Below are 17,920 nucleotides of genomic sequence, written 5' to 3'. Positions count from 1 at the left end.
CACTTATAAATAACGCTTTGTATAATTTAAAGAGGAACAGAGGGATTGAGCTTTTCCAAAATGAGGAGCAGAGAACGTGTGTATATTTATATCAAACCATTTCAACCGGACCGCACACACACGCGTCACAGCCAAATGAAATCCAGATTTCTTTTTTCTCGCAGCATAAATCTTTTTGAAGTTCAGCATCTGAGTTTATTCGAGGATGCGTCAGGATGTGTGTTGTGATCAGCGGCGAGAGAAAATGGAAGGGAGAGCTAGATATTGTGAGACAGATATGTAGATTGGAGCTGTAAACCCTGGCACAGACAGAGAGTCGAGTCCTCAAAACACAGCCAATAGCTACGTTCTGTCAAGAAGTGGAAACTCTTTCAAACAAGCCTCTGTGAAATTTGGTCAGGCTAATGAAAATTATCATTATTTGGCAGAGGGATTCATATTTCACTTGTGGGATGCCTGGACTGAGCCAAGGGGCAAGGCTTTAATTGACTGCTCAGCCACAAAAACAAAAAGGAGATTAATATCTATATGGCATCCGAGCACATCGGTTTCAGAGCGAGCCAAGAAATGGCATAATCATTTATAAATTGATGAACCCCACGTCATGAACCGAGCTGAAAGAAGAATGGGGAAGAAGGCCTTCCTCTCCATCCAATTCACTTTCTGTGTAGAGAACCACAGACTTCAAATAAGTGAATTGATAAATTGATTAGAAAAACACCAAGTTGAAAGATTCAGCCAGGGGATGATCAATTGCAAGATGGAGAAAGTCTAATTACCTCTCACTGCACCTTTACCGTAAGTCATTTGAGAAAGTGCTGCATTATATAGTGATAAATCATAACTTAGTTCCCTGCTGCATCAACAGCCAAATGCCAACTTTCAAAGTGGATGTAAGCAAACTGCTTATTAGAGTGTTTCAGCTGGCCTATTTCAGTGTGCGTGTACATTTACATGCATATAAAGCCTGTTTTTCCACAGTATTTACAGTGAAGCGAGCTGGAGTGCCATTTCAAGTGCCTGAGGCCACATATCTCTTATTCATAGAACAACAATAAAAACACGTCTCATGCCAAGGAGCAGTCTGTTTTGAAAGAAAAGAGCAAGAGACAGGGAAAGGAAACCGAAGAGCAAGAGATCAAGAGGATGAGAGAGAGAGGGAGAGAGAGAAGGAGAGTATGTAAGAAGGGCCGATCGAAATCCAGGCAACAACATGTGCCTTTAACATCGCTGAACAAATCGCTCTCAAACCTCCACCTCTGTACTCGACACAGCACAGACCACAGGGGACACATGAGTCACTGATGGAGCAGGTGACAAAGTAATGGTGAGTGAGTGTGCGTGAGCGTGAGAGCAGAGGGGCACCAACCAAAAGTAAAGGAAAACCACACACACACACACACACACACACACACACACTCACCCTTAAATTACTGAACTGATAAAGCGAGGTTGACTGGAGACACAGAGGAGACACTGGAGCGGCAATACTCTTTCACTGAGTCATATTATCAAAAAACAGAATGATGCTAATTTCTTTGATGGCTTTCACAGCATTGCTTTTTTTTAAATATATTATCTATCGCAGTTGCATTTAGAGGGTAATTACAATTACATGTCACTTGTTCCTCTCTGGAGGTCAAACAACGTTCTCTTCTATTACTGAGCCATAGTCTTAAATAATGACAAGAAAGGTGTATGTGCAGATAAGATAATGTCAAGTTGACCTTTGACATTTTGGAAATAAAATTTCATCACTATTATCACATTTAATCCAATTAGACATTTGTCAAAAAAGGTCATAATAAGCACATAAGTTCTTGAAGAATAGCTGATATTGACCTGACCTTGACCTTTGACCATCTAATCTAACTGCGTCCCATTAATTACTCATTTGTCCTGCCAGGGTTTGATAATGAAACTCTCACATATAATGTCTACAACTCTTGTAGTGCCATTGCTTCATTGTAGAAGTGTCTAGAGTTCTGCTAAACTTATTTCTCTCAGACTCTCTCCATCAGCAGCACCAGGAGGAATTCCACCACATCTGAAGGTTGTCAAAACATAACATTTTGAAAGTTTGACCATCCTTGCAGGCATCAAGATCCAGTCAGTTTCATATGTAGCTGTGTGCGTTCCCCAGAGGGGGGTGCAGCTCTCGGCGGGCAGGCAGATGTAGGTTTGTACCTGTCACTCAGACTCAGTTGTGCATGAGAGCAAACTGCCTGCTCTGCACCAGCTCCATTAACATGTTAACGAATCAACTGTTCCAATCGGAAAAGTGCATCAAGCAATGCACTGCAAGAAAGAACATATGAGTCACTTACTTGTGTAATGTCAAGTTTTTAACAATCACAATTAGAAATCCTGCACAGGCCTTTTTGGACATGGGCTGGCTATGAGAGACACACCAGTTGTTTAGCAGAAACTTTACCCCTCGTCTCGAAAGCATTAAGAAACCCATGGATTTATATGGGTAGTTCAAGAGTTTGTTTACTGTTCAACATCTGCAGGTAGCTGCAGCACAGATTTCTTGACAGAGTCACATAAACAGCCCGGGCAGGTCCCTGGTGGAAGGTAGACATAAGCCAAATGGAACCTGAAATCTCTAGATGGAGTTAGGAGTAGTAGCTGGAGCAGAATCCACTACACACTGAGAAATGTATGTTGGCTCATGGTCTTAACGCTGTAAGGGACACAAGTAACTGCTGTCCTTTGCTGAAATCCTTAGTTAAGCTTAGATACACATGCAAGGCACAAACTGTGATGATGTGGTTTTAGAGAGCAGAAAAGAAATCACCAACATCCACAGCTCAGCATGGGTTGATCATTTCTCGGACAAAAGCAGGAAAATGCTGCATGGTCCCCTTCAGATTCCCTTTTGTAAAATAAACTGCCTAATGGCAAGTTGCATGGAAATATCACTAAAGCTGCTTTTGGAAATACACTGAACTCCACAGTTCCTCCGTTTCTTCTCCAGAGGTGCATGTGTGAGTCCAGTTCTCTGGATTTTACAGGCAGGACATGTCCGACGATGGCTTATCATGTCACTGCAGCCGGCACCAAGGATTTCTTACACTACATCTTTGCTGAGCACTCTCGTGTCCTTGTCTTCCGTCAGCTGTATGAGCGATCACAAAGCGATTGCTGAATTCTAAAAAGGTACTAAAGGGTCTGGAGACATTTCAGTGTCCCTGTGCCTTGTGTAAAACAGCAGACAAGGGGATGCTCTCCTAACACCCCCCTCTGTGGTGTAGGGCAGGCTGGTGGAGACGGAGAGATTTTTTAGACCATGTACCATTAGCATGAGAATCTCCGGCAGGTTCCGCTACACAGGCACTTGAGCCCCTGGGGTTGTTAATGGATACACAAGAGGAGGAGGAGGAGGAGGAGGTGGTGCCTAGAGAGCATGAAGGCAGCAAGCATTCTCCATGGGACACTGAGCGCCAAGGTCTTAGCGTTGCATCTTTACACCATGGAGATGAGAGCAGTGACGAAGACTCCCTCAGGAACGAGTGGAGTGTGAATACTGCCACCCTCCTCTCCATCAGACAGGTCAGCAATGAAGCACCTCACCTGTAGAAACCACTGGAGTGTGTTTGGGCTGGCATTTGTACTCCAATTAATTTTTTGTGGTTTTCCCAGGCACAGAAATTATTTCTTCATTTCGTAACCCAACAGGAAATAGCTGTATTTCACATGTACGGACGTATAAAGACTTAAAAGATGTAGATGAGGAGATTTTTACAATGTTCACATTTTAGCGAAAAAAAATTCCAGGATGAAAGAATCCATACAAAATCTCGGAAGTAGAAGCAAAAAATACTTCCATGATCATTAAAACCTGTTCCACTATAACTGCCATAAGTAACATTTATCTCTCAAATTGCATCTTACACTGAGCAGGCTGCACTCTACTCCGATGTCTTGAATCTTTTCGCTGATTTAGTCAAATAAAAACCGAGCGGCACTGCCATCATCTCTTCTGCTCAAAATGCAGAGAGCGATTTTCCATGTAATTGAGAAAGTCTCTATCAAACACAACCTTGACGTGCCTTACCTGTAACGTAGAGGGAGAGGGGAAAGACAGAGGATAGTGGGAAAGAAGCTCAGTTAACAGGATATAATGAAAAGTCATTGTATAATAACGTGATGGTGATAAAGGATTGATTCACATAAGTTCGATTCATTTTGATTGACACGTTTAACCACACAACTTCGGGAGCAGACTTTGGTTTCCTCTTGCTGGACTGGTGCCTTTCTGGAAATCCTCCATTCACAGTAAACACCCTCAGGTATGTAAGGATTTGGAACCATGACAAACATTTCAAAACAATTAAGAGACTAAAAAGAGGAAAGAAGGGAAGTATTTTCAAGGGAAGGAACACTGGGCTTTTATTTTAGATACCTAGTTACTAATTGGCAAAATAGTGAAAATATCCTGAGCTGATAAAAAAAAAGATCAATTTTAGTGCCAGTGCCAGTCCAGGCAGATTTTAATGGATTTTTATCAGCTAAAATAACACTGATCAAAATGTGCTCTTTTCATCTCTGCACTCTGATGTGTTGTGTCCTCCTCAGACTATTGGTGTTGCAGCTACTCTCCCTTACAAAAGAAAACCAGACTCCACTGTGCAGCAGACTGAATAGACCAGTGGAATTTACCATATGTGATTGTGAAATACTGTTTGGGTACAGCGGTGAGGGACTATGAGTTCAGACATAAAGATTAGAAAAACACACAGATTCACTGAGCTCGAAACCCCGACAGCCATTAGCAAAGCAGAGTAAAAGATATTTCAACCAACAGCTTCTGGTGTTTAACTGGAGCCGACTCTTGCTTCTGCTGTTAATGCGATAAACGTTGTAAGTATTCATTCTGTGCATAGCTTGATGACAGGTTGAAATTAAAGTTGTTGCTGTTTTTTGTGTTTTCTGCACACTGCTGTACATAATATATATTACCAATAACAATTCTAATTTCATTTTCATTATTTATCTATATATTACCTTATAAGTGTCGGATAAATCATAAATAAATAATGGTTTTCTAATGATTTCATTAAATGTCAGGTGAATGTCTTGAACACATGTTGAGTCGTCACAATAAACTCCAACCACAGACAGGGTCGCCTCAATAAAGTTGGTTTATTAAAGTCTTGGCTGCCACTAGGTGTTGTTTCTGGTTGTGTTGGCTCGGGTGTCAACTGCTGGCAGTCAACCTGATCTGTCCATCTGCCCAACAGTATGGGGCAAAATGATCTTGGCTTTACTCTCCACATTGCCATAAAAAGCCATACTCACCATTAACTTTATAGTTGTAGCCTCACTGGTGAAGCCAAAAAGGAAAAACAAAATCTGCCTATTGGCCTCAAGGGCTCGCTTACAGGACTGAATAAATAGTTGTGTTTTCAGGTTTATTCATTGCTCAAATTGTTTTCAGTATCCAACACTACGACACCAGATAGAACTTTTATATCGTTAAAACTGACACAACTATTCAAGCCTCCACTACTAGGGGTGGGTAGGTAAACCAAATAATAATTTAGCCGCGGGGGCTAAATTATTTAATACCGTAGTATCAATAAGCGCCAATGTTACGGGTTCTGCTCTCGGAAATTAAGAAATTAGGAAAATTGATTTTCTATTTATTACGGTGCACGTTTTATCTCAACAACTCTGTTTCTGATTAAGGCATTAATCTATGATGCATTCTTCCTGTTCCACATCCAACTCTCTTTCTCTCTCTCTGAGAGTAAAGGGAGGGGGCAGCTTTGCAGCAGTGCTGTGCACCATTTGCACAGCTATCCTTGTTGGGACTTTTCATTGACTTCCATTCATTTTGGACAGCCTAACTAAAACTAACCTTAACTTCGATAAATTCATGCCTAACCTTTATCTTAACCAAACCACAATCCACACTTTACTGGTGTCAACGCCGATATAGGCAACACAAGCAATAAGTCCAAAGGCCTTGCAAATCACACACCCGTGGAGAAATGCACAGTTTCACAGTGGCTACATCGAAATTCATCTTTCCTCACCCGACGTATATTATGTATGTTTCCAGCCAGAGGCAACACAGGGAGGAGTTTACTAAGATAAAAGAACACGGGTTGATTATTAGGAATTAACAATTACTAGCAAATTTTTAAGTCTTACCAATTTCTGAAAAATAACCAATATATTTACCATTGAAGTACTGCCTCAATAAGCAGTATTCGAAAGAGTAGTACCGTTAAATCTAATAATACAAAACTACCACAGCTCACATGAGGATCGGAAGAAAAACTTTACTTGGCTACAAGAATATGATATTCAGGATGGAAGTGCAATAACATCTCATCTAGCCCTGTGTCTCTTTCTATTTAAAAATAATGTCTAAACACAAGGTTGCTTGTTATTGCCTTATAACATTGCCAAGCACATGTGCAACAGAGAGTCTACATTGATGCAACCTCTTGCAACAGCAGCAATTATCTTTGTCTAGACACGTGACGTGACAGCAAGAGCACAAAGACAAAGTACAGCAGTGTCTCCCACCATTGTAGCTGTATGAAAAGAAAGCAACGAGAGGGGAGGTTGTAGGTTATATGGATTGTTAAGAAACAACTGATTCTCACTCGTTACGAGTTAACATAAAAATAGCTTCAATTCAAGTGTATTTTCCTGAAAGCTTGATGAGGCTGTCACGTCTAACCAGAGAGAAAACAGGGGTCCAATCCACAGAGGGGCTACTTAAAATAAGAAGCAGAGCACACGTGGTAGAGGGCAGAACAGCTGCTGACAGGCTCTGAAAGCCGGCCTGCAAACAAGCATTTTCCTCTTAATAACAACATTGAATTGAATTTAGCAGGCTCTCGGAGATGGCCTTGTCTGACACGTGTGGAACAGTTTCACCTCAAACCACTCATAAAAATTCAATAAAACAATCATCCAGACACATTCTGTTCAAATCTTAAAGCGTTTATGTTTTGCTTCTCAAATGATAACAGGTATAATGCCTTTATATTGACTGCTCTGAACAACGAAAGGTGATGCACAGGATACAACAGGATTACGATTCTGTCATCATCAATAATGAATGTTTGGAATAAACCGTAGATTCCAGGAGCTCTGCAAATAGAAGGACTAAAGCTTCACAGTTTCAAGAAGAAGTCAGCAGGCTGCCGGGCCTTTTCCTGTCATGCCCCATTAGGAACAACCTCCCTGCTGACATCAGACTGTCTCCGCTGAGGCGTTTAAATCCAGACTTAAAAATCATCTTTCAGCCTTAACTTTCGCTTATTGGCTTATCGGTTAATTACTTACGGCCTGTTATACATTACGCCTTGTGGTACTGTACAGGCCATGGTGTCCTGCTAACAGCACTCTAAACTTTCTGATAAATACAGCATATCTCTAACCCTCTGTTTGTTTAGTCCCTTAAGCACATGAGCATCCAGACTGTGTGACCATCTCTCCCTCTCATCCCCTATTATCTACTCTCTGTGCTAAAGCCATTGGTCGTCCTGGGACCTCTCTCCCTCCCTGTGGCTGTTAGTGCCGCATTCCAGATGTTTTGCATCAGGATCTTCGTCCTCCAGGAGTCCTAGTCTCCTCGTCATCTCTATCCGCTGCTGTGTGTTTCTGTACTTCTCACAGATGTGAGAATGATGGGATTGATTTCGCCTGTGATCAATGTCTGGAGAATTAGGTCTGAACATTGTCCTTTCACACATGCAGCACACAACGGGAGATTTTCTGTGTGACGCATTCACACCTTCTGGAATTACTCTGATTTGTTTTGATAAAATGTACCAACACATCCACTGGCCCACAGTGAAGTCTGCAGATAAAGACCAGCTCAATAAAAACTAAGGACATTACACAGACTTTAAGGGGGTTGGCATGGTAGGATCCGTTTAATGCCCCGGTCAACAGATTCAGACAATAGCGTTGAATGATAATGTCAAGAAAAGTCAATAGTTCTAGTCCATGTGTGAGAGTCTGTCCTATTTCCAGGTTTTTATGGTGGAGGAGGGCTTGTATGGCTCAGTGGCCATCTGTTGACAAGTGCCTGTTGTCCTCCCAGATTTCTGCTTCTTCAAATAAATACACATGAAGCTGACACTTCAGCCTGCATCTTTCATTTGGTAGGATGATAAACAACAATCATGCATCAGAGAATTAAGGAGACAAAAACAGCAGCTTAAAGAATAATATCCCTAAAGAAACACGAGTTATGACGTGACTTTAAACTGGTAATTAATGTGAAGCTATGAGAATGTGAGTGCTTTCAAAGATTTGGCGAAAAAGACCTGGATTCTTAATGAAGCAGCTTCCTGTTCAAAATCAGGGCTCATCTCAGCAGCTCTCAGACACAGGATGTCAGGAAGAGCTGAAGGAGATGCTCGTTTCTCTGATTACTTAATATCCAGACTTCCGATGACTTATATCCTGCGGCGGGTTAAAGGATATATCTATACAAGGCTGAAAAATTATAAAAAGTGAAGGTCATATGACTTGAAACTGTAAGAAATTCGCAGGCAAAGAAATATTTTAATGTCTGGCCATCTGTTAGACAGCAGGGGCTTATGCAAAACTCTGCATCTCTATATTGTTCTTGTCACTTTACCATGGAGATCGAAAGTGAGCCAACATCATGATGCTGGAAAACCTCAGTTAAACCGAAAGGAAGCTGGCTAACGTACTTTAAACTTTGTGATCCCTTGTGAGAGACTGAGAACTTCCACCACAGAAAGCAACCACCTAGCCAGTGATACAAGATACTCATCACTGCTGTGCTGCTTTCAGATACATTCTCCTGGGAGTATTGCTGTATGTGAGTTTTTTCCTGCCAGCCTGCACATAACATGTCCAGAGAATATCCTAGTGAGCCCATATGAGAATACACAAGGAAAATGTGCAGAGAATTCACAGTTAGCGAGTTGATCACGTTTCTAACACTGGTCGGATGTGAAAATGTAAAAAAGAACAAATGAATGCAGACATTTAGACTGAAAAAGAGGTTCCGTACACGTAGAACACACCAAAGAAGTTGTCAGCTTGGAAAGATGAGATATGATAAGAACAGACTCCAGTATCTATGTGCTGTAACATTTAAACATTTAAATGTCATTTTTAGTGTGGCATTTATATCTCTCTATATGAATTCAGCGGATTTTCCATTGTTCATGTTTAAAATCTGCTTTAGAATCAAAACTACAGAAATCATAACAACATGATAAAAACTAGGCATTTTCTTAATGATATTTTAACGTATGTATTTATGCTCTTGAAATATTCTGTAGGTGTATAAGAAAGACGTATGAAAATGCAAAATTTCCCAGGAGAGCTTCCTGACAGACTGCTCGGGGGGGATTATTGAGCCCGATTCCATGAGGAGCAGCCTCATTACATCGGTAATCTGAGTGGTTGACAGTCACACTAGTCAGTATGATCTAAATATATAGACAGGGCGGAAATGATGGCTTTATGCCACGGGAATCTGAAGTGCAAGTTGATATAATGAAAATCCCCGCTGTCACTTTATTCAAGCATTCAGTGTAAGTCACTCATGCTTATGCATTCAGCCATTCACTCCTCCTTTCAAATGCTCCTCATTCAGTCATTCATCTCCCCACTCGGTCTGATGTAGGGGTCTCTTGCTGTGCATCAGACCGTGGAGGAGTCATGAAAGTTAACTCGTTAGAACTGACCTGATCCATTGACCAAGCAACCTTGAACCCCCCCACACACACACACACACACTCACACACACACTCAGTTGTCAATTGCTTTAAAAGTGGTGGTCATGCTTGAGAACACATGGATTTCATTCACCTCACGGCTAAATGGAACCAACACGCTTGCCCACACACGTTTCATTAAAGCGCCCTGGTAGACTTGCTTTGGCACAGTGTGAGTCAGGGGAGTTAGAGGACCTGACTGAGATGAAAGACACACACACACACAGTCAGAGCCAATTTAAAAAGGGGAAGGGATCAGGTATAACTGAGGGAGTTCGTCGAATAGCTCTGCCAGATGAAAGTAGCCGGATTAGATGCACACGTCCACATGTGAGTTTGTGTGTCCGAGTTATGTAAAGGCGGCTACCTGCCACAATTCATTTCATCCAGTTTCATTTACAGCAGACACTGGGGAGTCTACATATATTGTCACGATACCTGGCTCCCCACAACTGTAATGCTCATTCTAATCCCTCCAACCAATAAAGCAGGACTTTAAATCAGCCCGAGTTTCTACTATTTCTCCATTGGACGCTGCTGGAGTCACACCTGGGTCCAATTGCTTTTGAAAACCTGTCAGATATCGGTAGCGTTTGGGTGAATCAATCTGCGGTGTCATACCGGCTGGGCTCCTGCCCTTGGGTTTATTAAATTGGTTCCTTTGTGCCAGATGAGTAAATCCATCACAGGAAAACAGTTAGGGGAAAGTTTTGGTGCCTCACCTGCAGGTTGTGTCTCTCCAGTCTCATCTCCAGAATGTTGTTCTGCTCCTCCAACCGCTGCCGCTCCGACTCTAAATCTTCAATTTTTTGCCTGGAAGAAAATGCATCCACACATGCTCCCTTACTTCTGATGAATATCTACGAGGTCAAATCAGTGACTGTGCAGACTATCGACTCAATAGGTTAATCCTTGATCTCTAGATGTATATAGTGAGCGAGTTAACCTTTGACTTGATGGTATTCGTGTGTGTGCTAACTACCTGAGTATGTTGACCTCCTCTTTGGTGGCCAGAGAGCTGCTGTCAGCCACAGAGTTCTGCTGCTTTTTCAGACACTCAAGCTCCAGCTCCACCTGAGACAGACAGACAAGAAAATGGGTTCGGAGCATTAATGTCACACCACCTCTGGCCATGTGCCTGGCACAAACCTTTCGCCTGAGGATAAATCTTGAGGACTCTATTCCAGCGCGCTGCTATCTTTTCCAGGAAGACATCCAGACAAACAGATATACGCCATCAGTCTTCAAACTCATTTTTCATGTCAGAATGTCCCGGCTCTTTTCCCCCCAAGCCCTTGTTTATAGTCTGTGGATGTCTTAGTTAGTTTCTCCCGGATCTCACTCTCCCCTCTGCAATTATCTCTCATTTCCATTTGCACACCCATTTTCCTCTCTTTCTGACAGCATCTGTCTGTCTCTCAGCTCATCCTCTCTCTCCCAGTCTTCCCAAGACGAATAAGTAATTACTGCTACACCAGACAGGTGGATTTCACACGTCAATACTCATTGCTATGGCTGTGTTGACGTCTCCTTGGCAACAAGGAGCCACAAAAAGAATCACGGTTTGTGTAAGAGAGTCACACCTGCCAACTCTTTAGGTTATCCTGGATTGATATCAAATACCATAGCATACACTTTTTTTTTTTATAACTTTTCTGTAACTTCAACAACACGTAAATAAGAAAAAGAAAACTGAACAGGTCCATTTAAACCGGCAAAATTCACAAATGTCACTCAAGTATGTGGTCATCGTAACCTGGCAATTACCCAGTGTGTGCTTCAACGGCAATTTGTGTCCCTTCAGTCAGGATGTAACAAGAGGGCGACAGTAATGCAAAAAAGCAAGTTGTTCTGTGGCTGTTGAATATGAAGGGGTCAGCTTGACCTGAGTTGGGCTCCTTGTAGAAGTCATATAATGGTCAGCATGTGCGTCACAGAGCTGTGTGAGTATCTCCAAATCACAGCCAGGCAAAGTACACCTGACAGGATAACAGTCACAATTTAAGAGACACGTGAGACAGCTTAAATTCCTAGGGTAGAACTGTTGTCTCCCTCTTCTGGCGGTGAGGGTGATTACACCAACACTGGTGATGCATGCTTGTGACGCCTGTTTGAGTGCCGCATACATTTTATCTGGAGCCTCAGAAACATAGGGGTTCTGTACCTGTTCTGTCCCAGTAGCTTTGGTTGCTCCCCTCTTGGCAAACCAGTAATTGCTGGCTAACATAAAACCCATCGCTGCAGCCGCGCCAGAGTTTCAGATTTAACGATATAACGCATTCACACACAACAAGTGTACGTGAATGGGCATGTGATCTGTTTGCAGGTGTGTTTGTCTGGATGGAGATGATTCAGAAACAGAGCTAAACAGCTTTTCTGGATGGAGACTTTTTAGTGTGGACGTAGCCAAATAGAGATTTACCTGGTGCTGGTGGCTGATCAACATTGTGTGAAACAAAATATGCTAATGGTAGAGGCTGCAATGTCTTTGATCATTTGGTTAATGATTCGGTAGTAATTAATGTTTCTATAGCATTAATAAGTATTATATATTTTAATTTGTGTTAGTTGTGAGTATGAGTATGAATGGAAGTTAGGCTCAAAAACATCAAACAATTAAAGAAAGCCATATGTATTTTATTACAGACTAAAGCACTACCAGTAATAAGTGTGGGGGATTGTGTGATCATATACTAACCGTTTGTAGCTGCAGTTTGATGGTCATCGTCTCTTCCTGTGCTTTGCTCAGCTGGGCCTAAACAGACAAAACAACACAAAGGGTGGGGAAGGAAGGAAGGAAGGAAGGAAGGAAGGAAGGAAGGAAGGAAGGAAGGAAGGAAGGAAGGAAGGAAGGAAGGAAGGAAGGAAGGAAGGAAGGAAGGAAGGAAGGAAGGAAGGAAGGAAGGAAGGAAGGAAGGAAGGAAGGAAGGAAGGAAGGAAGGAAGGAAGGAAGGAAGGAAGGAAGGAAGGAAGGAAGGAAGGAAGGAAGGAAGGAAGGAAGGAAGGAAGGAAGGAAGGAAGGAAGGAAGGAAGGAAGGAAGGAAGGGAAGGAAGGAGGCACCGATACAAAAGACGAGCATGAAAAATGACTTGTTGTGCTTCTGATTTACAGTATTGACAGAATCGCTGCAGGCGAGCAGATCAGAAAGAGATGCAACTATATTTCAATCAAAGTGTGCTATTCATTAATTTTCCATCACTGACACGTCGGCCATCGTCTCATCATTCCAGCGTTGCTCATAATGTCCCAGCGCCTCACAAGAGCGGGTTTCATCAGTTTTCAGTGCAGTGACTGTCAACTCGTTCACTTGGGCCATTAGTTACGAGCAAAGTCAACAACGTGTCTCCGAACTGACTAAACTTTGGGGCATTCACACCAACCCTTGTTTAATCCAGATCCTCTCACTTCTTTTTTGTTTAGAGTGAACAAAACTAAGAGGTGTGAAAGGTCCAGACCAACAAAACAAACATTTTGTTCAGCTAAGGTGATGTATGTGTGAAAATCAGTGATATCAATATCATTAAATACAAGCTTATTTCTCTAATAATAAACTTGTCTAACTGGAGGACAAACGAGGGAATACACTGGGAATACATGTGTTGTGTAGGTATGTGTGCAGACTCACTTCCATCTCTGCATTGTGGCTCTGTGTCTTCTGCAGTATGTCCTCGGCCTCTCTGAGTCGCTTGCTGAGTTGAGGCGAATACTCTGTAGGCGCCAGCTCGCTGTCATAAGACTCCAGTATCGCCCGCATTCCATCACGCTCCTGTAACACAACAAACACACACACACACATTAATATAACCCTACAACATCTGTTTCCTACTGCATACTTGTAAAGACATTTTCAAAAAGAAAGTAAGTCATGAGATTATATTAGTTAGTACAGAAATATGTGGTGTGTGTACATAAACTGGGAGAATCAAAGCCCTTTGATGTGTTATCTTTGTATTATGTACGTTGCTGTGTTTATATGACAGGCAAATGTAAATAAGAGAGTGAGAGGGAGCTGCGAATTTCTTTTTCAAAGTTATGACAAGAGAAGCTTGTTGTGGTTCCGCTCATTTGTATTTCTCCTCATGTGATAACCAACATCAAATGTCCTTTTAGACTAAAGATAAAGAATAATATGTGACAGAGAAATGTCTTTGCAAATGAATCATAAATGATGCTTCTTTATCTCTCTTGTATAATATGAGATACTGGAATGTCCTCAGCACTGTAATCTGCCCAGGACATCGACACTCCCCAGTAGCTGGTCCTCTTAAAGAAGAGACGATCAAAACCTCTTTAAGTCGACATCTTCACAAATGTCACTCACGCTGACAAAACATCTCCAAGTAGCTCACAAGTCTTTATCGGTCTGCGTCTTTATGTTTGACATTCTTACCGTGTGTGTGTGTGTGTGTGTGTGTGTGTGTGTGTGTGTGTGTGTGTTCACCAACTGAAGTTAACTGCCTGTTGTCTCCTGACTGAAACTAAACTAAAATGGCATTTTCCTGTAAAAACTGTTAAATTGTTAATGTTAAACCTCAGAGAAGCCGTCTGATCATCTGATCTAAATCAACTGTTTGTGCCCAACTGCACTCTGAGGTTGCCATGGTGATGTGAAGCACTTAGTTTCTGCTGAGGAGACAGGGATTCAGCTGAGAGACACTTCTCCAACGCAGGCTTACCACAAGTCAAAGACCATAACTCCAATCACTTACATTTTAATGCCGTGCGAGACGGAAGACTCAGCTGACTGCAGTTTGTATAAATTATTTGTTTGTGGTGTCAAGTGTAAAATAATAATAAATAATCTGAAAATCCAGTTCTTAATTTGTGCTGCAGTCTGTGGGGAAGCTGGATGATACTTCGGTCATTCCGGCTCACGGAGTGAAAAAAAAGTCTGTTTGCTTAGAGAGTCGTCCGTCACAGCCTCTGCAGCGCTGTGTCAGCTCCGGAGAAGACTGCAGCCATTATCTTTCTGCTATAGGGGAAAAAACATTCTGGCTTGTTGGTGTTTTTTCTAAGACCATGATGCAGCAATAGTGCCACAGCAAGATAGTAAGGGGGGGCTTGTTTTGGTGGAACACTTGCATGTGGGTAGACGAAATGGCCAAGACCTTTCAAAGAAGATGCCACAAAAATCATAAAAGGGTGAAAGTCGACTGTGTGATTGCACAACACAAATCTTTGTCATAATTCAAGAAAGTAGGTTTCTAGCTCAGAGGTAAAATGGTGCCAGGCAGATGGCAGAAGGGGAAGAGACAGACCCACAAACTACACCGAGGTGTAGTACTTCTTAGACAGCGAATGGCAAGTATGTTTACTATCTGGCAGAAAAAGAGAGAACGAGTGAAATCGGTGGCTACGAAGAGGAGGGAGGATGACCAGAGAAGTTTCTGTATTGGAATATTTGTGTACCAGTATCCTGGTTGTTATCAGGTTTTTAAATTATATACAATTCTTTTGCTGAAGCATGTCAACATCTGGTGCATGAAGAGATCTTATTGCTGTTTCTGACCAGTGCATCAAAGGATGCCACCAGTCACAGCTGCGTATCTTCATCTACTGAAATACTTGCATTTATCGAGGATATGAGAACCCAGATTTCTCACCTCTCCACATAAACACCATATATACTCCGTATGATCAAAACTAGGAAAAGCCTCTTGAATGTCTCATTGATGAAGTTGCAACTACTTGCCCCCAAAAAAGAAAAAAAAGAAGTGCGCAGAATATGTATATTTATACTCAGAAGAACTAGTACAACATTTAATTCATGCGTTACACAGTAAATCTGCACTGGTTGCTAGGTAACAGAATAAATGAGAACAATCTAATCTGTTTAAAAACTGGCAAACAGCCAGTTTGTTAATTCAAATTCCCCGTCAGTCAAGACCGTTGAAACGATGCGACTCCTCCCCTCCCTTCACCGCACAGCTACTTTTTGTATTATGAAGCTAAGAGGCCGCACTTTGTGGCAATCAGGCTTTTAATAAACACCTTGCAAACAACCGGGCTGCCGAGGAGGAGGCCTTTCGATTTTGAGGGTTATGAAAAGCTCAGCAGTCACTTGTTAAACAGGGCTAACCTGGAGAAATTTGACATTCGGGTTCAAGTCAGGTAATAAACACAAGACCACAAATGCCACGTGATTAACTGTATATTGTTTCCTAAGTAGTGCGGCGGGCTGAGAATGATTCTAAAGCATCTTGTAATTCATGGAGGTAAAATTATATGAATAACGAGCTGCAGTTGCTCTGTCAGATTAGCTCATGAGGTAGCGTCAGAAAACAAACCGAGATTTCCCTAATCAGATTCCGCCTGTGATTAGCCAGATCAAAACCAACATAATCCACTTTAGGATGACTGAGTCAGGTGCTTTAAAAAAACACTAAAATCCAAATCAACCTTAATTCAACGTTATGTCTTTTGGCGCTGCGGCGGCTTCATTTGTCATGCAACATTACACCGCGGCGTTATAGAGTGTGTATCCTTGTGAGAACCTTGGAGAGGAGAGAAGACGATAAAAAGGCAAAACAGAGCAGGGAACAGAGGTAAAAACAAAAAGGTAAAATCACACGTTTAGAGGTCAGTGTGGACGAGTTGGCTGCCTCTCTCCTAAACAGCAGGACTCCAGGCTATTTACTGTCTATTTACGTGCAATGAAAGTCACTCAATCTAAATCAAAAATCTGTCAGCTCCTCTCTGATAAAACTCTCATTTTGAAAACAATCATGCAGCAGGAAGACAGAGTGATAAAACTATCATTACAGCTTTCGTCATCTATTTCTTTTTTCTTTTCTCAAATTGCTTTTATGTCAGCTGTTTTTATCGAGTTCACGGAGATGCGACTGTGCGTCTAATGGATCAGCGAGTCTGTCAGAAACAGAACATCCGAGTGTGGCAGCCGTCGGATGAAGGAGACAGCCTCGTGTCAGAGTGGGGAGGATTCATTTCATTTGGAAACGCTGGAAGATCCTGGAGTGCGGGTGAAATGAAAATGATTCCCCTCTCCACTTCTGGGAGAACTTTTTGTCAACGTGCAGCTGAACAAGGCACTAAATCATCACCGGTTTGTGAACCAGTGAGTTGCTACAGTCATTTCCCAGAGGCGAAGGCGGAATATGTAAATATATGAATCTTACTGTGTTGACCAGAGTTTTGACAAACAAGCCATAGTGATTTCTCAAGTGAAACCTTTATATTCCACAGTTTCAAGCTTTTCAAATGTGATGATTTGGTCATACAGGAGGAGGAGATACAAAGAAAACTTCTCCGACCTCAGTTAGCCACTGAACTTGCTGAACACTCATTGATAAGGGGAAAAAAACACATTTCATATTTGATGAATATTTCAGAAATTATGAGATTATAACTGATTACATGTGTAGTAGTATTCCAGTTGCTAATTGGGTTTCTGATCCATGTTTGTGTTTAAGCATGTCAAGGATACTTAACCCCGAAACCTGGTGGAAGGATGTGGTATCGATCAGGAAAGAACCCATTAAAGTTTGGTGCAGATTGGATCAGGGGCGATCTTCAAAATTATGAGATAGCGAGTTTCTCAGAAAATAATTCATGGATCTTGATGGACAATAAAAATCTGGCAGGTTTAAGAGAATTTAAGCGTTTACAATTTGGTGTAGATCCAGATACAAATCTTGCTCTGGTACATTTAAATGTGGTTTTAAAAAGGGCCTGCTGCTCCACTGAGGGCCATTGAGCTTTCCTCTGTTTTATTTCCCGTTAGGGTCTGAGCACCATATTAATTCAGTTTTTGTTATTGCATAGCTTTTATTTTACTTTAGTCAGCAGGCATCACTATTGATAGCCGGCTACATTAGGTACATAATAGTTAGAAATTGTCAAATTTACTTGTTGTGGTTTTGCAATATCCATTAGTTTGCTGTAGGTTTCTTAGAAATATACAAAAGGAGCAAAAATAAAAATGACAACATACTGGGGCTGCTGAAGCAATGGTTGGGTGAGAACCATCAGTGTATTCCAACTATATTCATTTAGTTTAATATAACTTTAGGAATGTGTGGCCGGTGAGAAACAAAATGCTCAAAAAATAGTTCCTGGGCAAATTCAAGTCAATGTTTAAAAAGCAAAGAATTCATAAACAACTGAAATGGATAATCCTTCAAATACATTGTGACTGGACAATAGAAACAACAATTATTCCCACACTCTG

The 17,920-nt window shown here is 41.7% G+C and overlaps 1 protein-coding gene across 1 annotated transcript in view; it reads right to left on the bottom strand.

Annotated features, from left to right (window-relative positions):
* mad1l1 (mitotic arrest deficient 1 like 1) overlaps positions 1-17,920 on the bottom strand; it is a 54,244-nt gene that overhangs the window by 25,983 nt on the left and 10,341 nt on the right. The window contains exons 12-15 of the mRNA XM_061091096.1: positions 13,358-13,498; positions 12,430-12,486; positions 10,714-10,805; positions 10,454-10,544 (exon numbers count right to left, since the gene is read on the bottom strand). Of these exons, the coding sequence (XP_060947079.1) occupies positions 10,454-10,544; positions 10,714-10,805; positions 12,430-12,486; positions 13,358-13,498 (381 nt within the window). The remainder of the gene's footprint in view (positions 1-10,453; positions 10,545-10,713; positions 10,806-12,429; positions 12,487-13,357; positions 13,499-17,920) is intronic.

Source organism: Limanda limanda, chromosome 2 (genome assembly GCF_963576545.1).
Source record: "Limanda limanda chromosome 2, fLimLim1.1, whole genome shotgun sequence".
Taxonomy (NCBI): domain Eukaryota; kingdom Metazoa; phylum Chordata; class Actinopteri; order Pleuronectiformes; family Pleuronectidae; genus Limanda; species Limanda limanda.
This window is presented reverse-complemented; position numbering and strand designations above follow the sequence as displayed.